Source organism: Dendropsophus ebraccatus, chromosome 3, assembly GCF_027789765.1.
Source record: "Dendropsophus ebraccatus isolate aDenEbr1 chromosome 3, aDenEbr1.pat, whole genome shotgun sequence".
NCBI lineage: Eukaryota > Metazoa > Chordata > Amphibia > Anura > Hylidae > Dendropsophus > Dendropsophus ebraccatus.
Genome location: NC_091456.1, coordinates 117,077,783 through 117,105,051, shown reverse-complemented (window position 1 = coordinate 117,105,051; position 27,269 = coordinate 117,077,783). Strand labels below are relative to the sequence as shown.

The 27,269-nt window shown below is 47.2% G+C and overlaps 1 protein-coding gene across 6 annotated transcripts in view; it reads right to left on the bottom strand.

Moving 5' to 3' along the window:
- Positions 1 to 27,269, bottom strand: part of SEMA6B (semaphorin 6B) — a 683,939-nt gene that overhangs the window by 165,165 nt on the left and 491,505 nt on the right. For all 6 annotated transcript variants that reach the window (XM_069964532.1, XM_069964533.1, XM_069964531.1 and 3 more), the window contains one exon: positions 1,947 to 2,078. In XM_069964532.1, the coding sequence (XP_069820633.1) occupies positions 1,947 to 2,078 (132 nt within the window). The remainder of the gene's footprint in view (positions 1 to 1,946; positions 2,079 to 27,269) is intronic.

Below are 27,269 nucleotides of genomic sequence, written 5' to 3'. Positions count from 1 at the left end.
CCTTTAAGAGTGAAATGGGTCCCTTTAACAGCGACCTGGGTCCCTTTAACAGCGACCTGGGTCCCTTTAAGAGTATAATGGGTCCCTTTAAGCGTTAAATTGGTCCCTTTAAGATCGACCTAGGTGCCTTTAAGAGCGAATTGGGTCCCTTTAAGAGCTATTTGGGTCCCTTTAAGAGCTATCTGGGTCCCTTTAAGAATGAAATATGTCCCTTTAAGAGCAAAATGGGTCCCTTTAAGAGCGACCTGGGTCCCTTTAAGAGCGAAATGGGTCCCTTTAAGAGCGAAATGGGTCCCTTTAAGAGCGAAATGGGTCCCTTTAAGAGCAAAATTGGTCCCTTTAAGAGCGAAATATGTCCCTTTAAGAGCGACCTGGGTCCCTTTAAGAGCGACCTGGGTCCCTTTAAGAGCGACCTGGGTCCCTTTAAGAGCAACCTGGGTCCCTTTAAGAGCAACCTGGGTCCTTTTAAGAGCGACCTGGGTCCCTTTAAGAGCGACCTGGGTCCCTTTAACCCCTTAAGGACAGAGCCAATTTCGATTTTTGCGTTTTCGTTTTTTCCTCCTTGTGCATCAAAGGCCATAGCACTTGCATTTTTCCACCTAGAAACCTACATGAGCCCTTATTTTTTTGCGTCATTAATCGTACTTTGCAATGACAGGCTGAATTTTTGCATAAAGTACACTGCGAAACCAGAAGTGTGGTGAAATTGAAAAAAAAAACGTATTTTGTTTATTTGAGGGAAATGTGTTTTTACGCCATTCGCCCTGGGGTAAAACTGACTTGTTATGCACGTTCCTCAAGTCGTTACGATTAAAACGATATGTAACATGTATAACTTATATTGTATCGGATGGCCTGTAAAAAATTCAAACCATTGTCAACAAATATACGTCACATAAAACCGCTCCATTCCCAGGCTTATAGCACTTTTATCCTTTGGTCTATGGGGCTGTTTCAGGTGTCATTCTTTGCGCCATGATGTGTTCTTTCTATCTGTACCTTGATTGTGCATATACGACTTTTTGATCGCTTTTTATTACAATTTTTCTGGATTTGATGCGACCAAAAATGCACAATTTTGCACTTTGGGATTTTTTTGCTTACGCCGTTTACCGTGCAAGGTCAGGAATGTGATTAATTAATAGTTCGGGCGATTACGCACGCGGCGATACCAAACATGTTTGTTTATTTATTTATTTATTTACTTTTATTTATAACCTGGGAAAAGGGGGGTGATTCAGACTTTTATTAGGGGAGGGGGATTTTTATTGACAACAACACTTTATTTTTTTTTTTTTTACACATATACTAGAAGCCCCCTGGGGGACTTCTAGTATATACACTTTGATCTCTCATTGAGATCCATGAGATCGGTACTCGTTTGCTTTCGGCTGCTGCAGCCGGAAACAAACGAGTGCCGAGTCGGGGACGGCGCCATCTTGGAGCGGTCCCCGGCCGGCTTCAGAAACGGAGATCGCTCCTCCGGGATAACATCCCGTCCCTTTAAGAGCGACCTGGGTCCCTTTAAGAGCGACCTGGGTCCCTTTAAGAGCAAAGGGACCCAGGTCGCTCTTAAAGCGACCCAGGTCGCTCCTAAAGGGACCCATGTCGCTCTTAAAGGGACGGGAGCTAAGTTGCTCTTAAAGGGATGGGACCCAAGTCGCTCTTAAAGGCACGGCACCCAGGATTAAAGTTTCTCTTAAAAGGAAGTCACTGGTAAATGGGCGCTCTTTTCAAGCACTATGTATTTCCCTGGAAATGCAAATCTAGTTTATCAAGACAAATCTACTTATATAAACAATTTAACTCAGAAAAACTAATTTAATTTTGTAGCCAGGAAATTCTTACTACAGTACAACTAAACACCTGAATATTTTAGTAAAAGAGAAAGACTTCTCAACACTTAAAAGTTAGCTATTCAAAACTCTCTTCTAATATTCACTCACCGTGGCTTTGGGACTAGTTCCTCGGGAACAGGAGTCCATACAGAATCTGGAGTACGCTGCTCTTTAAACCGACCAGAGAATATTAAAGCCACCTGTTCCATGTCAAATAGACAAACTGCAGAACCCTGTATACTGGGGAAAAAAAATCAATATCATATAAATCAGAATTGGGTTCAGATGTCATTAAGAAGTACTTTTCTGTTAGCACTACCAGCACATTGGAGGTAATAGGTATTAGTGTTATGTATGTGATATGTTACATTGATATGTTACATTGTATGGGCACAAGTATGACAAGTATCAGTGGCTCTTTCTAGAAGCTTCTCACTTATAAGCTTCCAGAGTATCTCACACTGCTTTTCTCCAATAGCATTATAGTCCAGCTTCTCAGACTTCTCAGTCTTTAGCCTTTAGTCAGTTGAAGATAAGAGTGGTCACATCAAGAACAGTAACAGACAGGGCCTGACCCTAATCGAGGGATTGGCTGCTCACAGATCATCATGCCCGGGTGCCATATTCCTTCATCTAGCACTTGTGTTTGTACAAGGCAACCAACCTGAGGAGGCAGGGCTAAAGGGAGGAGAACATTTTCTTAACTTTTTTTTTTAAATTGTGTTCTAATTTTCTCTTTAACTACACTGTTGCTACTCCAAAATAAATAAAATATGCTAATGTATTGGTTTGATAGATGTGCAATAGATGTCCCTGATGGTGACCGCACTTCCAAAAAGAATTCACACTTTATTCACACCAGATGCAACGTTTCGGCTCAATGTGTAGCCTTTCTCATGCAGTGATACAAAATGCTCCACGAGCTCAGTATATATACATGTGTGCATGATTGTAATTCATCAAACAATTAATTCATAAAAATATAAACAAAGTGAAATAAGAAGTCATCTATAATAGTGTAGTGTTCCAAACTCATAAAGATATAGAGGCAAAGTGAAGAGGAGCCCTAATCTGATGATTTACAGCAATGATCATGTTAGGGGTAATGTAAAACAGCAGTAGGTGACATAATTAGGTGTTATACAAACAGCTGTGTAACAAGTGATAAACAAAAAACAATACATACATACATCACACCAAAGCAAGGAATCCACATAGAGGTGGCGTGTCCGGCGTCGCCCGCTGATGACGTCACCCGCGGCGCATGGTGTCCGGATCACCTGGTTCCGAATCACGTGACCTGGGTATGTCACATGATCGGTGTGATCACAGGCGCATGCGTCGGGCGGTCCCCAAGCTAACAGCGGCGCGGGCATGCCCATAACAGCCCCAGAGTCTGACGCCACCATATTTGTAAAGGGAAAGTTGCCCTTACAGCGATTGTCAATGTATGTATGGGTAAGTATATATACAGGGGAGTCCGACGCTCATAGAGAATGAATGGGGAGTCCGATGCTCCGTCATTCTCTATGGGCATCGGACTCTCCTGTGAGCGAGCGCGCCGGGCTTCAGGCGCTCATACCTCCGTGACCCGAGATGATCAGGAAGCGGGACCCGGCGGGATCAGGTGAGTATAGAGGGCTGTAATGGGGGGTCGGGAGCCCACGGGGGGTGACAGGTCCTCTTTAAAGACAGAGCCCAAAATTACCTTAAAGAGAACCAATCATGGCCGAAATTAAAAAAATTTTTTTTTGATAATTAGCTGTAAATTAATATTTTATTAATATTTGTAATTGGAATTATTTAATTTTACGGCCGCGTTTTTAAAATATACACATTCTCTTTTCCTGTCTCGCGCCGTCTCTTTTCAAAAGAGTCGGCGCAAGACAGGAAGCTCCCGGCATGCCGAGCGGCGGGAAGGGCTCCCATGAGCCTTTGCTGCCGCTCTGTAAATACACAGTGATCCCGCGCTATACAGCGCGAGATCGCTGTGTATGTCTATTCTAACTGGGCCTTATAGTCTGTCCCTGAAGATACAGACTGCCTGTGCAGTCTGCATCTTATGCGTTTACCTAATCCTGTATAGCGGAGCAGTAAGGGCGGGGGGCGGCCATCTTGATTATGTCACTGGTGCGTTCCAGCGCTGGAACGCAAGGGACGTAATCAAGATGGCGCCCGGCTTTACTGCACCGCTACAGAGGACTGGGTAAAGTATAAGATACAGACTGCACAGGCAGTCTGTATCTTCAGAAATAAAGTTCATGACGATACAGACTGCCTTTGCAGTCTGTATCTTATACTTTACCCAGTCCTCTGTAGCGGTGCAGTAAAGCCGGGCGCCATCTTGATTACGTCCCTTGCGTTCCAGCGCTGGAACGCACCACTGTGACGTCATCAAGATGGCCGCCCCCGCCCTTACTGCTCCGCTATACAGGATTAGGTAAAAGCATAAGATACAGACTGCACAGGCAGTCTGTATCTTCAGGAATAGATTTAGGGAGAGATAATCTTTTATTATAGGGACAGTTAATTTGAGGTGATTGGTTCTCTTTAAGGCCCACACCAATTTTCAGTTTTGCGTTTTCATTTCCCCCCCCCCCCCCCTGCCGTCTAAGAGCTACAACTCTTATTTTTTCATCAAGGCCATGTGAGGTTTTGGGTTTTTTTCCGGAACGGGTGTACTTTGTAATGTCACCTTTCAATCTACCATAAAATTAAACAACAAAACCCCCTAAAATATCATTTATGTGGAAAAAATTGGAATAAAAAAAAAACTATTCCGCAAATTTGGGGGGGGGGGGGAATTACATAATGCACTTTAAGGTAAAACCATTATGATAACATTCTATAGGTTAGGCTAAATTCAGCGATATGCATGTTTATATAGCTTTTCTAATGTTTTACAGTTTTTTTTTTAAGCTATGTTCATACGTTTTTTTCAGCTCTGTTTAAAATTACGTCCATGATTTTGAGTCTAAAATAACGCATTATTCCACATTTGTGCCCGTCACCAGTGGGGTTCATATGCTCACTACACCCCTTGTTACATTACTTGAGGGGTGTAGTTTCCATAATGGGGTCACTTGTGGGGGGATTCAACTGTCTTGGCAACACAGGGGCCTTTTGAATGCAACATGGCCCCTCGAAATCCATTCCAGCCAAATCCAGCCTCCAAAAACCAAATGGCGCTCCTTCCCTTTGGAGGCTTACCCTGCACCCGCATGGTGCTTTTTATGTCCACATGTCGGGTATTTCCGTACTCAGAGGAAATTGCTCTACACATTTTGTGTTTTTTTTTATCTTTTAGCCCCTTGTGAAAATGAAAAAATCAAGACAAGATCAATGATTTAGAGTAAAAATAAAAAAAAAAAATTACACTAAATGTTGGTCTAGCCTTGATTTTTTTACATTTCCACAAGGGGTTAAAAAAATAAATAAACGCAAAATGTGTAGGGTAATTTCCCCTGATTACGAAAATACCCCACATGTGGACATAATGTGCCATTAAAAAAATTTGAAAAAAAAAAAAAAAAAACATTTACTACATGCTGAACATCCCTATAGCTGCTGATAAGTGTATTACACTTATTAGCCGCTAGAGGGCAGCAGAGCGCCGAAAAAAAGTCGAGGACATCAGGAGGGGCCAATGGAAAAGGCCGAAGTCCCGAACGGAAGAAGATGACGTTACGGAACCCGGAAGACACCGATCGGGACCCCGGGATCCGGTGAGTATGGCCAAATACCTGCTCTGGACCCCTCAGCTACTTAACTGAGGGGTCCAAAGCAGGTATTTGTTACTTTTGGAGACTTTGATCGGGACGTGGCACCGTGGCCACCATTACTTTTAACAGTAATGGCGGTTGGTGCTGTTTTGGACAGCATTGGCTGCCATTATTTTCCGGGTCATCGATGGCCCGGAAAGGTGCCGATCGCCGCTATTGGCTGATCCGAACTGATCAGCCAATAGCAGCGATCGTTGGCATGGGGGGGGGGGTTAACAACCCCCCATGCCGACAGGGAGAGATGGCCTGCAGTGTATTTCAGCAGGTCATCTCTCGCGATTGCATACGGCCGGTCCGCGGCGCCCTCTTAAAGGACCGGTATGTCATGGGTCCTTAAGTGACAGTGGTCCATGATGTACCGGTACGTCATAGGTCCCTAAGAGGTTAAGAGCGACTTGGGCCCCTTTAAGAGTGACCTGGGTCCCTTTAAGAGCGACCTGGGTCCCTTTAAGAGCGACCTGGGTCACTTTAAGAGCTACCTGGGTCCCATTAACCCCTTAGGGACCAAGCCTATTTGGACCTTAATGAGCAGGCTCCTTTTTCAAAATCTGACCTGTCTCACTTTATGCGCTTTATGCTTTAACATATGCTAGCGATTCTGAGATTGTTTTTTTGTAACATATGGTACTTTATGTTAGTGGCAAAATTTGGTCACTGTCTTGTGTGTTTTTTGTGAAAAACATCAAAATATCATTTCGTAAACATATTTTACTTTTTTAAGGTGTTACGGGGCTTAGAAGTGTATCAGCAAATTATCAAATTTTCATTAAAGGGGTTGTCCGGCGATAAAAAATTATTCACAGAATAACACACATTACAAAGTTATACAACTTTGTAATGTATGTTATGTCTGTGAATGGCCCCCTTCCCCGTGTTTCCCCCCACCCACGCTAGACCCGGAAGTGTGGTGCATTATACTCACCGCATCTCGTGTCGTCCACGGTCTCCGATCCTCAGCAGTGACGTCTTCTTCGGGAGGCCGTGTATAACTTTGTAATGTGTGTTATTCTGTGAATAATTTTTTTATCGCCGGACAACCCCTTTAAAATTTCCAAAAACTGATTTTTTTTTAGGGACCAGTTCTTTTTTTAAGTTGATTTAGGAGGCTTGTATACTGGAAACCCCCATAAGTGACCCCATTTTGGAAACTAGACACCTTAAAGAATTATTCTAGGGGTATAATGAGCATTTTAACCATACAGGGGCTGGAGGAAAGTATTCACAATTAGGCCTGAAAAAAATGGAAAATAGAAATTTTCCAATAATATATTTAAGATTAAAGTATCTCATTTTCATAAGCAACATGAGAAACAATGTACCCCAACTTTTGTAACGCAGGTTCTCCTGAGTACAACGGTACCCCATATGTGGGCATAAACCACTGTATGGGCACACAGCTGGGCTCAGAAGGAATGGAGTGCCAATTAGCATTTCCAGTTCAGATTTTGCTGAAGAAGTTTCTGAGCGCCAGGTGCGTTTGCAGTGCCCCTGTAGTGTCAGCAGAATAGAACCCCATTTAGGAAACTACACCCCTTAAAAGAATACATCTTGGGGTGTGGTGACCATTTTGACCCCACAGGTATTAGAGGAAAGTATTCAAAAGAAGACAGTAAAAATGAAAAAATAGAATTTTTTCCAATAATATGTTTGTTTAGTTTAAAATTTCTCAATTTCACGAGGAACAGGGGAGAAAACTCACCCCAATATATGTAACGCAGGTTCTCCTGAGTAGAACGGTACCCCATACGTGGGCATAAACCACTGTATGGGCACGGAAGGAGAGACAATTAGCATTTTCAGTGCAGATTTTTCTGAAGAAGTTTCTGAGCGCCAGGTGCGTTTGCCGCGCCCCTATAGTGTCAACAGAATAGAACTGCAGTGTCCCAGAACAGAGGTTTTCTCTAAGTTCTCTCAAAAGTGTATATTGGTGTCAGGATTTGTCTGTATTCTATTGCTCCTGTTCTGGAAACTATAATGGCCACTGCAAACTTTGGTATTATGTCGCCCCCCAGTGTTCAAGTCTAGTATTTCTCATGTATATTTATATACCTATGGTCCAATGGTGTGATTATGCAATAGGCTTGGTGTCACGTGACTGTTCCCCGGCTGCCATAATAACCCCAATAGCAGTCGAGCTTTGGCTGGGGATGCTATGTCACTTCCTGTTTACCTCAGTCTTCCCTCTACCTTCAAGGGGGAAGGGTGTGTTTCTCTGCTACTCCTGTGGTACAAGGCCGCAACTCCGCTGTACCAGTCCCAGTGCTGTCCAAAAGCGCTCCAGTCCAGTCGGGACCTGGTTTCCTTATTCTCAAGATTCTCAAGTTTCTCATATTCAACCAAGATCTGGGTGTCGTTCTTCAGTCACTATTCCTCTCATCAACTATTCTCATCAACAGCAAGTATTCAGTTTAGTCCATTCTGCCCAGTATCATATCTCCAGCACTACTACTCCCATCATTCAGTTTCCTATTGCTTCAAGTAACGCTATCATCACAGCCTATTGCAGCATCACCCATTCTTCAGTCATACTCAAGTTTATTTCAATCCTGGTTGCATCCAGAGAGACTGTTGCTATTGGTTACCACTGTTACAATAAACGCACAACTACCGTTGTTTCTGAACCATGGCATTGGTCTAGTTATTGGTGCCTTGACTAGGGACAACGAAGAATTGCCCGGGCCCTGCATGGTCAGTTTCCCGTGGGTTAGTCCGCTCCCCTCGTGCCAATACCGTGATCTAACATCTGGCAACTGGCTACCCGGTACTACCCTGTACTACTACCCTCAGCGGGAGGCCCCAGAGCAGGACCCCCCCAAAAGTCATCCAATTTAGGAAAGTACACCCCGCAAAGAATACATCTTGTGGTGTGGTGAGCATTTTGACCCCACAGGTATTGGAGGAAAGTATTCAAAATTAGATTGTAAAATTGAATTTTTCCAATAACATCTTGGTTTAGTTTAAAATTTCTCAATTTCACTAGGAACAGGGGAGAAAAAGCACCCCAACCAGGGGCGGATTAACTTTACCATAGGCCCCGGGCTGTTCACCAAGCCTGGGCCCCCCCCCACCCCACTGTAACTATGGAAGCACTAGCCTGGCGTTCATAGTACAGGATAGATAATGTCATGATGTACTGATTTGTGCAAAATTGCCATAAAAAACAGTGATTTTTTGCAAATCATGGCAGAACTGTATCCAGGAGACAGTACACCATTGAAAGTATAAGTCTTTTTGGGTGGTCATGGGCCCCCCAGGAGCTCAGGGCTCCGGGCTGCCGCCCAAAACGCCCCTATTATAATCCACTACTGACCCCAACATTTGTAACAGAGATTCTCCTGAGTACAAAGGTACCCCATGTCAGGGGGTTCCTCTCCAGTATCACACAATCAACAGAGCGAGCTATGGATGAACAGCCCCAGGACCCTTTATTAGATACCAGCAGAAAGGTCCATACAAAACTCCACCATACAGAGGATTCAAAATGTCCAATAACACAGGAAACGTCCAGCAACAGCAAATATCCCAACCGACCGAGGTCCCAGTCCTTCTCCTCTGGATCAATATGACAGCTCTTGATGCTTCCTCTCTTTGGGGGGCTGGCCTTAGCATCAGCCTCCCACAAAGGATCTACCACACCCTGGTCCCTCAGCTTCCTTCCTTATATCCAGGAGTTGGCAGACATCTTCGCTTGTTTCCAGGCCCCCCAGATCTGGGACTGGAGTCTCAGCAATCAGGACACCACAGGGGGTGATCTCCAGCATTTGGAGAACAGAGAGGTCATGGAGGGACAGGCAGGAAATGTCAGCGGGGGTCCATCAGGAGATATGGACACCTCTATCCTGCAGATAGTCAATGAGCTAATTCTATTACCTGTAGTTATCAAAGCTGCAGACAGGACAGGGAATACACAACATGGCGGGGAGCACAAGATTCTCCTAAAATTAGTAATAATAAGGCCATAACAAAAAATTATTTCACCATCTGCACCCCAAACCATCACACCCCATATGTGGGCATAAACCACTGTATGGCCACACAGCAGGGCTCAGAAGGGAAGGAGTGTCATTTTAGTTACAGGCAATATGTGGGTGTTTACTTGCTATCTGGGGTGGTAATGGACAATTTTGGGGTGGTTATGGGCAATCTGGGGGTGTTTACAGGCTATCTGGGGGTGTTCACTAGCTATCTGGGGTGGTGACGGGCAATCTGGGGTGGTGACGGGCAATCTGGTGGTGTTCACTGGCTATCTGGGGTGGCGACGGCAATCTGGGGTGGCGACGGGCAATCTGGGGTGGCGACGGGCAATCTGGGGTGGCAACAGGAAATTTGGGGTGGCAACAGGCAATATGGGGAGGTGACAGGCAATCTGGCGTGGCGACGGGCAATCTGGGGAGGCGACGGGCAATCTGGGGAGGCGACGGGCAATCTGGGGAGGTTGCGAGCAATCTGGGGTGGTGACAGGCAATTTGGGGTAGCCACAGGCAGTCTGTGGCAATCTGTGGTGGTTCCGGGCAATCTGGGATGGTTACAGGCTGTCTGGGATGGTTATGGGCAATCTGGGGGGGTTACCGGCAATCTGGGTGGTTACAGGCAATCTGGGGTGGTTACAGGCAATCTGGAGAGGTGACGGGCAATCTGAGGAGGTGACGGCAATCTGGGGTGGTGAGATGAAAGCGTTCAGCTGCGCTGGCAATGCCCGTTACCAGTGGCCGCCGTTATACTGGTAATAATGGCGATCGCTGGTGAGGGGACTGACCGGGACTGAGCCCTCACTCTGCCCCAATCCCTCAGCTACCTCTGATAGCTGAGAGGAGGGGGCTGCGGGCCTTACCAGCGATAAAGACCATAAAGACCTCATGGCAGCAGAATAGAGCCCATTAGTGATCGCCGTAAAAATCCGTATCGGCGGTCACTAATAACATAATACATGTATTCTCTGGGTCACTACGGTTACGGCGATGCCACATTTGTGTTTTTTTTTTAACTATTACCACTTTGGCGCAATAAAAAACTATCTTCCTAGCAAAATCCCACAAAAACTGTCACCGCATTGCAAGATCCATGGTGTTCTTATCTTTTGCGCGACAGAGCTGGTTTGGGGCTTATTTTTTGCGGAAAGATCTATAGTTTCTATTGATACCAAGTTTTACATGTTTATGACTTTTTGATATCTTTTATAACATATTTTCTAAAGTGGATTGATAAAATACAGCTATTCTGGTACAGTTTTTTTTATTTTTTTTTACAGCGTGTAGTGCGGTATAATTATTGATATAGTTTTATAGATTGGGTCGTTACAGACGTAACGATACCAAATCTGTATAGGATTTGTGTTTTTGATCACTTTTATGTTATGTTTTATAGTGTATGGGGAATGTAATGCATTTTTATTATTGGGGTGGGGGGGGCTGTGTGGTGTTTGGTGCACATTTTTTTTTTACTTTTTTTTACTTTTACACTAGTGTACATTACTGTACACTAGTGTAAAATACTTAGATCACTGATACAATACATTGCAGTACCTATTATACTGCAATGTATTGCATCATGCCTCATGCTGACAGGCATTCAGCACGGCCACCCCAGGATCACCATGGAGACATCGGGACACCGGACGGCACCGCGGGACATCGCGATCACATAAGTTACCCACGGCGCCGCTTGAAGCTCTTTTCAAGCACTACGTATTTCCTTGGAAATGCAAATCTAGTTATTATAAGCTGCAGGCATTCTGCACACACACAAACACACAAACATGGTCTGCAGTTGGCGGGGGGGGGGGGCAAACTTTACACTACAGGTATACAGGACCCCAGAACTATACACTACAGGTATACAGGACCTACCTGCACCAGCTATATACTACAAGTATACAGGACCTCAACTAACTGTCAATGTTGTATATAACCAGGCTCAGCATAACACTACCAATGTTATACATAACCAGGCTGTATAGAACACTGCCAATGTTGTATATAACCAGTATAACCAGGCTCAGTATGACACTGTTAATGTTGTCGTCTTAGTTTGGCTAAAACTGGGAAACGTCATGTAAAGCAGGTAGTTCCTGCAACATGACGTTTCCCAAACGTAATGCTTTCCCTGCCTCCCCCCGCTGTCCCTAAGTGAGATCGGGCAGCAGGAGGAGGCTGTGTCACACAAAACACCCCCCCTCCTCCCCCGGATCGCGCAACATCAGGGGGGTTACCATAGTAACCCAGACGCTTCCCGATGCGTCTGGGTTACAATGATAGATAACGATCTGGCCCCTGCACTGAGGCAGGGGTCTGATCGTTTTAATGAACAGTCAGTGTGTAACACTGACTGCTCATTCAGTATACAGTGTGAGGGGTGGAACATAACCTTACTTTCAATGGGATCCCGGCCGGAGCGTACACACATCGTACACCCGCCAGCCAGGATTTATGCGGCGCTGCAAATAACTGACAGGTCAGTTTTCTGCGGCCGGAATTCAGTGAATTCCGGCCGCAGAAAGACCTGTCAGTTCACACAGTGAATCGAGCGGCTCCGGCCGCTTGCTTCACTGTGGGCTATGAGAAGCTCTGATGCAGGCGCACGCTGATGCGTCCGCATCAGAGCTCCGCGGCCGAAAGATCATCCGGCCAGAGACCGGCCTTTCCATGACCCCTCATCATGTGACGTGACGTGACTCATCATGTGCTGTAATGCATAGGCTGGGTTCACACTACGTATATTTGAGTCAGTATTGTGGTCCTCATATTGCTGTGGATTAAAAACACAGAAAGGATCTGTTCACAAAATGTTGAAATTGAGTGGATGGCCGCCATATAACAGTAAATAACTGCCATTATTTCAATACAACAGCCGTTGTTTTAAAATAACAGCAAATATTTGCCATTAAATGGTGGCCATCCACTCAATTTCAACATTGTGTGAACAGAGCCTTTCTGTGTTTTTAATCCACTCCTGGTTTTGGTTGCAATACTGACTGAAATATACTGACTGAAATATACATATACTGACTGAAATATACGTAGTGTGAACACAGCCTTAGGCTATGTTCACACTACGTATATGTCCGGCCGCATATTTTCGCGGCCGGATATATACGTGCAGTGTCGGACTGGGCCACCGGGGGACCGGGGAATTCCCCGGTGGGCCCCGAGCAGGAGTAGGCCCCGCCCCCCAGTCAGGGGACACAGGGCTGGAGACCACAAGAATGTGGTCTCCACCCAGTAAGCCCAGCGGGGGCCCCCGTGCTCCTAGGGGGCCCACTCAGCCGCCGATTGCCGCACCTTCCCTTTTAACTGGAAGCGATCGAAACGATCGCTTCCAGTTAAATGTAGCAGTGTTCCGATTGACAGGGCGAGAAGCCATTGGCTTCCCGCCCTGTCAATCACTCTTGTGACCGCAAGCAGCTTCTTGCTTGCGGTCACAAGCGTGGTGCTGCCGCCGCCTCCCCTGACAGACGAGCAGCTGCTGGTCCCGGGCAGCGTCATCACCAGAGAGCTCCGTGCGCAGAGCGGCAGCGGGGACTTCCGGTTTACGTAACGCATACCGGAAGTCCCAGCCGCTGCGGTGCATACAAAGCTCTCTGGTGGTGATGCTGCCAGGACCAGGAGCTGCTCGTCTGTCGGGGAAGAGAAGAGGCCCGCGACCGTCGGGGGAGCGTGGTGACAGGTGAGTTGGGTTTTGTTGTTTTTTTACCAGCACTGGGGGCTATAGGGGAGGGAGGGGGGCTGATGGCCAGCACTGGGGGCTATAGGGGAGGGAGGGGGGCTGATGGCCAGCACTGGGGGCTATAGGGGAGGGAGGGGGGATGGCCAGCACTGGGGGCTATAGGGGAGGGAGGGGGGGGGGCTGATGGCCAGCACTGGGGGCTATAGGGGAGGGAGGGGGGGCTGATGGCCAGCACTGGGGGCTATAGGGGAGGGAGGGGGGGGGGCTGATGGCCAGCACTGGGGGCTATAGGGGAGGGAGGGGGGCTGATGGCCAGCACTGGGGGCTATAGGGGAGGGAGGGGGGGCTGATGGCCAGCACTGGGGGCTATAGGGGAGGGAGGGGGGGGGGCGGATGGCCAGCACTGGGGGCTATAGGGGAGGGAGGGGGGGGGGCGGATGGCCAGCACTGGGGGCTATAGGGGAGGGAGGGGGGGGGGGCGGATGGCCAGCACTGGGGGCTATAGGGGAGGGAGGGGGGGTGGATGGCCAGCACTGGGGGCTATAGGGGAGGGAGGGGGATGGCCAGCACTGGGGGCTATAGGGGGGGGGGGGGGGGGGGGTGGCCAGCACTGGGGGCTATAGGGGAGGGAGGGGGATGGCCAGCACTGGGGGCTATAGGGGAGGGAGGGGGGGTGGATGGCCAGCACTGGGGGCTATAGGGGAGGGAGGGGGGGGGTGGCCAGCACTGGGGGCTATAGGGGAGGGAGGGGGATGGCCAGCACTGGGGGCTATAGGGGGGATGGCCAGCACTGGGGGCTATAGGGGAGGGAGGGGGATGGCCAGCACTGGGGGCTATAGGGGGGATGGCCAGCACTGGGGGCTATAGGGGAGGGAGAGGGGGTGGATGGCCAGCACTAGGGGCTATAGGGGAGGGAGGGGGATGGCCAGCACTGGGGGCTATAGGGGAGGGAGGGGGATGGCCAGCACTGGGGGCTATAGGGGAGGGAGGGGGGGTGGATGGCCAGCACTGGGGGCTATAGGGGGGATGGCCAGCACTGGGGGCTATAGGGGAGGGAGGGGGATGGCCAGCACTGGGGGCTATAGGGGAGGGAGGGGGGGTGGATGGCCAGAACTGGGGGCTATAGGGGAGGGAGGGGGATGGCCAGCACTGGGGACTATAGGGGAGGGAGGGGAGGGGGATGGCCAGCACTGGGGGCTATAGGGGAGGGAGGGGAGGTGGATGGCCAGCACTGGGGGCTATAGGGGAGGGAGGAGGGGTGGATGGCCAGCACTGGGGGCTATAGGGGAGGGAGGAGGGGTGGATGGCCAGCACTGGGGGCTATAGGGGAGGGAGGGGGGGGATGGCCAGCACTGGGGGCTATAGGGGAGGGAGGGGGATGGCCAGCACTGGGGTCTATAGGGGGGATGGCCTGCACTGGGGGCTATAGGGGAGGGAGGGGGATGGCCAGCACTGGGGGCTATAGGGGAGGGAGGGGGGGTGGATGGCCAGAACTGGGGGCTATAGGGGAGGGAGGGGGATGGCCAGCACTGGGGACTATAGGGGAGGGAGGGGAGGGGGATGGCCAGCACTGGGGGCTATAGGGGAGGGAGGGGAGGTGGATGGCCAGCACTGGGGGCTATAGGGGAGGGAGGAGGGGTGGATGGCCAGCACTGGGGGCTATAGGGGAGGGAGGAGGGGTGGATGGCCAGCACTGGGGGCTATAGGGGAGGGAGGGGGGGGATGGCCAGCACTGGGGCTATAGGGGAGGGAGGGGGATGGCCAGCACTGGGGTCTATAGGGGGGATGGCCTGCACTGGGGGCTATAGGGGGGAAGGACAACATAAGGGGGGCTATAGGGGGGGATGGACAACATAAGGGGGGCTATAGGGGGGGATGGACAACATAAGGGGGGCTATAGGGGGGGATGGAAAACATAAGGGGGGCTATGGGGGGGGATGGGCAACATAAGGGGGCTATGGGGGGATGGAAAACATAAGGGGGGCTATGGGGGGGATGGGCAACATAAGGGGGCTATGGGGGGATAGACAACATAAGGGGGGCTATAGGGGGGATGGACAACATAAGGGGGGGCTATAGGGGGGATGGACAACATAAGGGGGCTATGGGGGGGATAGACAACATAAGGGGGCTTTAGGGGGGATGGACAACATGAGGGGGGCTATATGGGGGAATGGACAACATGAGGGGGCTATATGGGGGAATGGACTACATAAGGGGGGTATCTATATTGAAGAAGGACAACATGGAGGGGCTATATATATGGGGATGGACAACATAAGGGGTTTACCTATATGGGGCATGGACAACACTGTAAGTTGTCTATATGGGGGACTGAACAAAGGACCATCTATAAGGTGCCTACACAGAGGGGACCATATACTATAAGGGAGATATATACACATAGTGTCAGGGCTACCCACTAAATGAGGGCATAAAGGGGCCAATACAGATGTGCAGTGTGTATAGAGATGAGGATGGTCACAGAGTGAGGAACCTAATATATTTCTCTGGCAGATTCTGTGGATTCGTGGCTCATAGAAGTTCTCATAACGGCCCAGGACAGATGGAGAAGAAGAAGAAGAGGGAAGAACTCTGATTAGAGAAGACGTCCCCTGTGAGTCACCTGCTATAACTGCACTGTAATGTATATGGTGTACAGAACCTGTGTAGAGCTGCGTCTACCTCTATATGACTGGATGAGGTGATGGTGATCTGTGTACAGAGGATTATTCAGTAGCAGCGGTGGTGTTAGTCAGTAGCAGTGGTGTTAGTCAGTAGCAGTGGTGATGTGAGTCAGTATGTGGTGGTGTTAGTCAGTAGCAGCGGTGGGGTTAGTCAGTATGTGGTGGTGTTAGTCAGTATGTGATGGTATTAGTCAGTATGTGATGGTATTAGTCAGTACGTGGTGGTGTTAGTCAGTATGTGGTGGTGTTAGTCAGTATGTGATGGTATTAGTCAGTATGTGGTGGTGTTAGTCAGTATGTGGTGGTGTTAGTCAGTATGTGGTGGTGTTAGTCAGTATGTGGTGGTATTTGTTACTTGTAATCTGGTGCAGTGTTCATTGGTCTTAGTATACTGGTTCTGGTCAGTAACAATATGGTGGAGATGGTATTGGTTGTGGTGTGACGGTAATATTTCCCCCTTGTATACTGTTATTATTGGTAATATTGGTATACAGGATCTGGTCAGTAATAGTATGGCAGTAATATGTATGGTGATAATATTTCCCTCCTATATACTGGTATTATTGGTAATATTGGTATACAGGATCTGGTCAGTAACAGTATGGCAGTAATATGTGTGGGGATGTTTGCTCTTTATATACTGGTGTTATTGGTAGCATACAGTAGTATACAGTGTTATCATGCAAAGAAAATTGTCTTATAGCCCAATTACATCGGCCAATTATCGGTAACAAGCGCTCCTAGGAAGCCCCATGTAACAGTGCCAGAGATCAGCTGACAAATGCCCCATAGTCGGCTGATTAGATCTTTTGTGCGGGTGTAATAATCATTGCTGTCGGCCGCACATCTCTATATACTGCCCCCTATCACGCCGTGTAACTGGACCCTTATTAATGTTACCATAGATAAGTATAGTGGCAGAAGGGTGGGCCCCAAGAAGGATTTCCCCTGGTGGGCCCAAGGACTCCAGTCCGACACTGTATACGTGTTAAACACCGGCCGGGAATTTACACAAGTCGCGGCCGGCTACGTACGGACCGCGAACTTACGCCCGTAGTCTACTTACGCTTCCCGAGCGCCTACGTAGCGATCTGACAGAGGTCTTTTACTTGGAAATCTTCGCCTAGCCCCGGACACCCCACAGAACCTTTTGGATCAGCACAAAAAGCTTGCAAAATGAAGAAATCACCACTACGTACGGGACCGCATGTAACGCTACGGGCGTAAGTTACGGCATTTTCATCCTCAAACAATGGTCTGGTTCATTTTTTACGGCGCCGCGTACGATCCGGGCGTAAGTTCGTACGTAGTGTGAACTGTGCAGCCGTACATCGTATACTTTCCATTGCACGCAAACTACGTAAGTCTCCGGCCGCTTATTCACGGAACGCGCTACGTCCGGAGACTTACGTAGTATGAACATAGCCTAAGGCTCGGTTCAGACGTTGTAATTGTGCGGCTGTATTTGCGGCTGTAATTGTGCGGCGGTATTTTTGGTGGTTCGTGTGTATGCTTGGAAGTATAGGATATGCGGCTGCACAGTGCACACTATGTCTGAATCTACGGCCCTATCGTAAACGGACCCGTAAAAAATGAACAAGACCATTGTTTGCGGCTGGACATGCGGCCGTGGATTGACAGGCGGTCCGTACGGATTACTTCAAAAATAGCCGGCAATGATGCCGAATGCCGATGCCTCTAATTGTTAATATATTAAATTACTAAAACACATTTTCTTTGTAATCAAGACACTTTCGTTGTTCAATAATTTATTTCTAACGAATCCATCATTTTGCAATTAAATATACTGTTAAAATAAATAGATATATGAATAAATGTATATTTATCTATATATTTATTTTTTGACAGTATATTGAATTGCACAATGATGGATTCGTTAGAATTAAATTATTGAACAAAGAAACTGTATTTATTTCAACGAAAATGTGTTTTGTTAATTAAATATTAATTAGTACAGGAAGCTCCATAAGCCGTTAATTCATATTCCCGGCAATAGAGCATTCTGTACTAATCATCACTTTACTTTAATTAAAACATCAAATGTTTCTTCTAATTATGTTATGACAATAGCATTATTAGAAGAAACATTTAGAATTATATGTGTGCTCAGCTGATTGGCTGATCGGCTGAGCGCACATATAATTAGCGGGTCCGCAGCACAGTGACTTCATTGTGCTGCGGACCAGCGAAGAGACAACATCGGGGTGAGTATAGAGCTCTCCCCACCCCCTCCCCAGCACTGCACCCCTCCCAGCAAGGAAGGGGGGTCACTTAACCCCTTCCTTGCTGGGATGGGTGCAGTCTGACATCAGTCTGGCCCCCAGGGGGTTAAGGGGGATGCAATACATCCTCCCTTAACCCCTTGGGGGTCAGACTGTAAGCAGCGATCTGTAAAGATGCTGCATACTGTAAGGAGCACAAGACCGCTCACAATGATGGGTGTTGTGCTCCTGTTTGTGTTTTTTTTTGTGTGTTTCTCCCTTTTTGTTTTTCAGATATCGGTATCCTGGGGATTACGTCGGATTCCATGGACTACGTCGATGACCAGCGGTTGTTGTTTTAATTTTTTTAATAAAATGGTCAACGAGGGGTGTGGGGGTGTTTTTATTAGAATAAACATTTTTTTTTTTTTTTACTTGTGTGTTGTCTTTATTTCTTTACTTTATAGACTTAGTAGTGGAAGTCGTCTAATAGACGGAATCCATTACTAAGTTGGGGCCTAGTGTTAGCCGGTATAAAATGGCTAACACTAACCCCCTGTTATTACCCCAGTACCCAATGCCACCAGGGGTACTGGGAAGAGCCGGGTGCCAGTGGTCCCAGAGCGTCAAAATTGGCGCTCCTGGACCGGGCGGCAGCAGGCTGGTAAGATTTAGGCTGGGGAGGGCCTAAACCAATGGCTCTTCCCACCCTGGTGTTACCAGGCTGCTGTCGTTTGGTTTTTAACCCGGCTGGTTATAAAAATAGGGGGGACCCTATGCGTTTTTTTTTTAATTATTTATTTATTTTTTTAAAAAAATGCATAGGGTCCCCCCTATTTTTATAACCAGCCGGGTTAAAAACCAAACGACAGCAGCCTGGTAAAACCAGGGTGGGAAGAGCCATTGGTTTAGGCCCTCCCCAGCCTAAATCTTACCAGCCTGCTGCCGCCCGGTCCAGGAGCGCCAATTTTGACGCTCCGGGACCACTGGCACCCGGCTCTTCCCAGTACCCCTGGTGGCATTGGGTACTGGGGTAATAATAGGGGGTTAGTGTTAGCCATTTTATACCGGCTAACACTAGGCCCCAACTTAGTAATGGATTCCGTCTATTAGACGGCTTCCATTACTAAGTCTATAAAGTAAAGAAATAAAGACAACACACAAGTAAAAAAAATTTTTTATTCTAATAAAAACACCCCCACACCCCTCGTTGACCATTTTATTAAAACAATTAAAAACAACAACCGCTGGTCATCGACGTAGTCCATGGAATCCGACGTAATCCCCAGGATACCGATATCTGAAAAACAAAAAGGGAGAAACACACAAAAAAAACACAAACAGGAGCACAACACCCATCATTGTGAGCGGTGTTGTGCTCCTTACAGTATGCAGCATCTTTACAGATCGCTGCTTACAGTCTGACCCCCAAGGGGTTAAGGGAGGATGTATTACATCCCCCTTAACCCCCTGGGGGCCAGACTGATGTCAGACTGCACCCATCCCAGCAAGGAAGGGGTTAAGTGACCCCCCTTCCTTGCTGGGAGGGGTGCAGTGCTGGGGAGGGGGTGGGGAGAGCTGTATACTCACCCCGATGTTGTCTCTTCGCTGGTCCGCAGCACAATGAAGTCACTGTACTGCGGACCGGCTCATTATATGTGCGCTGAGCCGAACAGCCAATCAGCTGAGCGCACATATAATTCTAAATGTTTCTTCTAATAATGCTATTGTCATAACATAATTAGAAGAAACATTTGATGTTTTAATTAAAGTAAAGTGATGATTAGTACAGAATGCTCTATTGCCGGGAATATGAATTAACGGCTTATGGAGCTTCCTGTACTAATTAATATTTAATTAACAAAACACATTTTCGTTGAAATAAATACAGTTTCTTTGTTCAATAATTTAATTCTAACGAATCCATCATTGTGCAATTAAATATACTGTCAAAAAATTAATATATATATAAATATACATTTATTTATATATATTTATTTTAACAGTATATTTAATTGCAAAATGATGGAATCGTTTACATTTAATTATTGAACAATAAAAGGGACTTTATTAGAAAGAAAATGTGTTTTATTAATTCAATATATTAACCATGAGAGGCATCGGCTATAGTGCAGAGGATCGCAAACCCCGGTAATAGCAATTCATGTAAACTGTGTTCCCTGCTTTCCCAGATGCATCCAGAGGTGTTTGCATCACTTTCTTAACATTTTATTTGTTAATTTTAGTTGAACCAGATTTCCAAGTAAATGACCGTATGTTTTGAGCCGCATGTCTATTTTTTCCCACGGCCGGAGTTTCACCCGCACATTTACAGCCGCATAAAAAATACAGCCGCACAGTTACAACGTCTGAACCGACCTCCCTACTGTATATACACCTGTAAAGTTAAAAAAAAAACACAAATACATAAATAAATAAAACAAATAAATTAAATAATTAAATAAATACATGAATAAATAAATAAAATTAATAAATAAATAAATAAATAAACACATTCCCTATCCCCTTTTATAAATGATCAACTATAAATAAAGTACACATATTTGGTATCACTGCGTCCGTAATGACCCTGTCTATTAATCCGTTACATTATTATTCTCGCCCGATTAATTCCATAAAACAACTAAAAAATAAAAATCTACCCAAAATGACAATTTTTTGTTAATCCCGCCCCCTAAAAAATATAGAAAAAAGCTATCAATATGACACATGTACCCAAAAGGTGTACCACTAAAAATCCCTCACATAACTCCATTGGCGAAAAAATTTAAATAGTACAGATCTTACAATATGCAAGACACCAAAAGTTTTATAGTATACATGCGATAAACTATAACAAAAGCTATATAACATGGATACCACTGTAATCGTACCGACCTGATGAATAACGATAACATGTCATATGTGAATTATAGTAAACGAAGTACAAAAAAATGCTGAACAGCTGCTAAATTGTGTTTTTTTTATTCGTACCACCTCTTAAAATTTTTTATAAATAATGATCAGGGTGTCATATGTCCCCCAGAATGGTACAGGTAGAAATGTCAACTTGTCTTATACAAATATTTTGATACTGCAAGGCCTCTGTGACATAATATAATGGCTAGGGATGAGCGAACCGGACGAGGTTCGGGTTTGTATGAACCTGAACTCTCGGCTTCTGATTCCCGCTGTCTGCCCGCTCCGTGGAGAGGGTGGATACAGCCTGAGGACCGCCTAGAAAACTGTGATACAGCCTATGGCTATGGCTGTATCCCAGTTTTCAAGGCGGTCCTCAAGGTTGTATCCACCCTCTCCACGGAGCAGGCAGACAGCGGGAATCAGAAGCCGATAGTTCAGGTTCATACGAACCCGAACCTCGGCCGGTTCGCTCATCCCTAATAAAGGCTATAAAAAAAACCTGAAATAAGAAAGACCCCAAAAATACACAAGGCTTCTGACATGTCTGAGGCCTGTGGTTGAGTCAGGGGATGCACTGCGGCCACATATGGGGGATTTCTAGAAACATTTAAACATGGGGAATAAATATTGAGTTCCATTTCTCAGTTAGTATTTGCTGTGTTAGAGGAAAAAAATTGATTAAAATTTAAATATCTGCCAGCTGATTCCACATTCAACCGAAAGAAGTGTTATGTCAATTCTTTCTGCGGAATGCGGAGTCAGCCGGCCCATAGAATGGTGTCTATGGAGCTGGCGGAAAGGCGCGCGTCCGTGAGCACGTACAACCGGTGGAATTCCGCAGAGTTTATCCGCGAGAATTCTGCAGTGTCAACCCGCCCTAATACTGTATGTGTACTTTAACCTTATATAGTCCTTTTTTTCACAGATCCTTTTTGTTCCCCTGCATCCCCCCCCCTTTTTTTTTTGCCTTTTTCTCCTGCTTACCCATCCCAGTACCTATACCTGTTACCCTGTGCCTATTACTATATCTCTCAGGAGGTAGGGGGATGTGAATAGATTAAGTTTTACTGTTCAGACATTTTGTGAGCAGAGGTCGTTGTGACCGTATTTCAGTTTATCTTTAGCCTTCTCAACAATGCGGAGTCTGTGAACGCTCCATCCATTAGAAGATACGAAAAAAGTGAAGTCCTTATACGTCATGCTTCACTTGGTTTATGCTGTTAAAATATTGCTTAATTTATGTATCACCTCTAGTTTGACAAATATTACCCAAAACTATCTTATGCTATTGTCGTATAAATCTATTTATATTCTTTTGTGCTCCCAGGGTCCTATTTCTATGCCTCCTCTCCTATTGATACTATATGAAATTAATTACTTGGAATGTTAAGGGGCTTCGTTCCCCTTCTAAGAGCATGTCTGTCTTAGGGTATATTCACACGGACGGGCTCGCAGCGAGATTCTCGCTGTGAGCCCGGCAGGTCCTAGCAGTTCCCATACACTACATACTTGCTGCTGTGAGAAGGTACAACGTGTCACTGAGGTGCCTGGCCTAGGTGAAGTGAGCTGGTTGCTTTTGTCAGTAACCCTAGGTTACTGACACTTTTTGTTGAATAGTATGGCTGTTTGCACAGCTGATCTGGGCCGGCCTTTCACTGGAGCAGTCTTAGGGCCCTTTTACACAGAAAGATTATCTGACAGATTATCTGCCAAAGATTTGAAGCCAAAGCCAGGAATGGACTATAAACAGAGATCAGGTAATAAAGGAAAGCTTGAGATTTCTTCTCTTTTCAAATCCATTCCTGGTTTTGGCTTTAAATCTTTGGCAGATAATCTGTCAGATAATCTTTCTGTGTAAAAGGGCCCTAAAAGCTGGGTGGGATGACTACTCCCACGTATACGGATACAGAGGCAATGCAGGCCCAGCAGGAGACTAATAAGCTGTTCATCCAGCAGATGGCTGTGCTGTCAGACGCCATCCGTGCTCGGGAAAATCCACCCGGAGCCATGCTGGATAAGGGACATCACGTCAGGAGGACAGTGAGGGAAGCTCTACAGAAGATGACGCCAGAGGACGACATTGAGGCTTTCCTTACCGTGTTCGAGAGGGTGGCTGACAAGTAAAAGCTGCCGCCGGATCAGTGGGCTGAAGTCCTGGCCCCATATTTAACAGGGGAGTCCCAAAAGGCTTATTATGATTTGGCTCTGCAGGACACTAAAGAGTACCCCAAGTTGAAAGCAGAGATCTTGGCACGGCTTGGTGTCACATTGGCTGCAGGGCTCAGAGGGTACACCACTGGGCCTATCACAGGGACAAACCTCCAAGATCCCAGCTATTTGACCTGTTACACTTAGTTCAGAAGTGGTTGCAGCCTGATCTATGTTCCCCACCCCAAATGGTGGAGCGTGTAGTCATGGACAGGTTCATGCACTCACTTCCCCGACCTATCCAGTGCTGGGTCGCACAGGGTGACCCCCAGACTGCAGATGACCTGGTGGGACTGGTGGAGAGGTTTCACACTGTGGAGAAATCCCTGAGGGGACAAGAGAACCTTAAGTCTCTCTACTGGGGAGCCCAGAGGGACTTGGACAGTAAGTTATCTGGCCCGAAATCCTCTCGAGAGGGTCGTCCCAAGACCAGGGGAGGGGCAGAACCCATAACCAAAGGGCCTTCTCGGGAGGTCATTTGCTGGAGATGTCGGGGTCCAGGTCATATGGCAGCCCAGTGCCCACTCACAACAGAGCCAATGGACTGCTCTGCAGGCCGCCGCAGTTCCCTCTTTGCGCAGCCAGCATGTAGCGATGTTCCCACCAATAGGGAGGGACCCCAAATGTGTATCCTAACTGTTAATGAGACTCTTGCCGCAGGACTATTGGACTCAGGGAGCCTGGTCACACTTCTCTCAGCCTCTCTCCCTCATGTGTTGCTCCCTGGAAAAATCCTGGGGGTCACGTGTATCCATGGGGACACCAAGGTGTATCCTGTGGCACAGGTGGTTCTGAAGACAGACTGGGGTGGGGTACCCTGTCACATAATGTGGGAGTGGTTAAAAAACTGAAGCTATTATTGGTCGTGACTGCCTCATGTTCTGGGACCTGTGGGAAAAGGCCACTATGCCAAATCGTCCAGGGGGTTCAGACAACCTGGGGGGTCGGGAAGAGGAGGTAAACCCGGAGTTCCCTATGACTGCTCTCATAGGGGAAAATAAGACAGAGGTTATCCCAGAGGATAATGTCCCTGACTTGGAGGTGTCCCGGGGTAATTTCGGTGCAGCCCAACTCAGAGACTTGACCCTGAAAGGCGGCCTAGAGAATGTTGTGGTCCTTAATGGGGTTCCCCAGGAGCCTGGGGCAGACGACCGGTTCCCACATTTTGCCATGAATAGTGACTTGTTATATCGGGTGACCAAGATAAGAGATGAGGTGGTGGAGCAGTTACTGGTGCCAGGACCATATAGGCGTATGGTAATGGATATGGCCCACTCACATGTGTTGGGTGGTCACCTAGGGGCAGACAAAATGCTTGAGAGGGTTCTACAGGTTCTATTGGCCAGGATGTTACCGAGATATTAGGGATTTCTGTCAATCCTGTCCTGTCTGCCAGGTCACTTCCCCGGTAGCCCATTTTCGTAGTCCTCTGATCCCATTACCAATTATTGAGGTTACCTTCGAGAGGAAAGAAATGGATCTGGTAGGGCCGTTGATGATGTCAGCTAGGGGGCATCAATACATCCTCGTCATTGTTGATTATACCACCCAGTACCCTGAGGCTATCCCCCTAAGAAGTCCCACATCCAGAAACATTGCTAGGGAGTTATTCCATGTCTTCTCCCAAACAGGCCTTCCTAAAGAGATCTTAACAGACCAGGGAACTCCGTTCATGTCTAAGGTGATGAAAGAACTGTGCAAGGTATTGAAAGTCACTCAGTTGGGCACTTCGGTCTATCACCCACAAACAGATGGCCTTGTTGAACGTTTTAATAAGACCCTGAAGGCCATGCTGAAGAAAGTAGTGGAGAAGGATTGGCGGGACTGGGACTGTCTTTTACCATACCTGTTGTTCTTCATTAGAGAAGTGCCCCAATCCTCTACAGGGTTCTCCACCTTTGAAATGTTGTATGGCAGGCACCCCAGGGGTCTCTTAGATGTGGCAAAGGAGACTTGGGAAAGTGAGGTCATGCCCTACAAAAATGTGGTAGAGCATGTAGCCCAGATGCAGGAAAGGATTTCTAAGGTGATGCCCACAGTAAAAGAGAATATTCTGCAAGCCCAAGAGGCACAGACCAGGGTCTATAATAGGTCTGCTTGTCTGAGACAGTATAATCCGGGAGATCGTGTATTAGTGTTAGTCCCTACTGTGGAGAGCAAGTTCCTAGCCACGTGGCAGGGTCCCTACGAGTATAAGGTCCATCAGCCAGGGAAAAGGAAGCCCTTTGAGATCTACCACATTATTCTGATAAAACTGTGGAAGGAGAGAACCCCCCCTGGAGCTTCTTGCCTAGTGACACAACCAGAGACCACCTTTGAGGCAGTTAAAATTTCAGAGACCCTGTCCCCCTCCCAAAAACAACAGTGTAGGGAACTGCTGCAGAAGAACAAAGATCTCTTCACGGAAACTCCCGGGTGCACCTGTGTAATCAAACATGAGATCCTTACAGATACCCAAGTAAGGGTAAACCTAAAGCCATATAGGAACCCTGAGGCCCACCAGGAGGTCATTGCCAAAGAGGTCCAGAGAATGTTAAAACTAGGGGTGATTGAGAGGTCCAAAAGTGGGTGGTCCAGACCCATAGTGTTGGTGCCAAAACCAAATGGTGAATGGAGATTTTGTAATGACAACCGCAGGCTTAATGAAGTGTCCACGGTGGATGTCTACCCCATGCCAAGGGTAGATGAGTTGGTGGAACGGCTAGGGCCAGCTAGGTACATCAGCACCCTGGACCTCACTAAGGGATACTGGCAAATCCCACTTTCCAAAGAAGCTAAGGAGAAGACTGCCTTCTCCACACCTGAGGGGTTGTTTCAGTACCTCCGGATGCCTTTTGGGTTGCAAGGGGCTCCTGCCACCTTCCAGAGGGCCATGGACCATGTTCTACGTACCCATAGGAAGTATGCTGCTGCATATTTAGATGACATTGTCATCTTCAGTCATGATTGGGGAAGTCACCTCATTAAGGTTCAGGCTGTCTTAGATGCCTTAAGGAAGGCTAGTTTTACTATAAACCCAAATAAATGTGACCTAGGGATGGAGGAAACCAGGTACCTGGGTTACATAGTTGGCAGAGGAGAAATTAAGCCGCAATTGAATAAAGTGGAAGCTATTCAGAATTGGCCCCGCCCACTCACAAAGAAACAGGTCACGGCATTTCTGGATATTGTGGGATACTACAGGCAGTTCGTCCCCAAGTTTGCGGAGATAGCAGTTCCCCTTGCTGACCTTACAAAGGGCACAAAGTCGGCCATGGTGAAGTGGTCCCCAGAGGCAGAGAGAACCTTTCAGGAACTAAAACAGTCTCTGTGTAGACAGCCAGTGTTGGTGGCTCCGAACTTCTCCCATGAGTTTGTGGTCCAGGCTGATGCATCGGATATCGGTCTAGGTGCAGTGATGTCCCAGGTAGTGAACAGGGAGGAGCACCCAGTAATTTACCTTAGCAGAAAACTGTCCCCAGCAGAGAGAAATTATGTCATCATCGAAAAAGAGTGTTTAGCTATAAAATAGGCACTAGACTCCCTTAGGTACTACTTATTGGGAAGGAAATTCAGGCTAATGTCAGACCATGCCCCACTTAAGTGGATGAGAAATAACAAAGGAAATGCCAGGGTTACCCGCTGGCTCCTTGCCCTGCAAGGGTTCTCCTTTTCAGTAGAACACAGACCAGGAAAAATGCAGGGAAATGCAGATGCATTGTCAAGGTTGCATAGTCTGGTGGCTGAAGGTGCCCAAGCCCCTGGCTTTGGACAGAGGGCGGGGGGGGGGGGGGGATTGTGAGAAGGTAGAAGGTGTCATATTAGATGACAGATACGTGTCACCGAGGTGCCTGGCCTCGGTGAAGTGAGCTGGTAGGTTTTGTCAGTAACCCTAGGTTACTGACACTTTTTGCTCCCACGTATTCCAGGCCGGGTTTTCTGTGGCTGGATAAAATCCAGGTAGCTCAG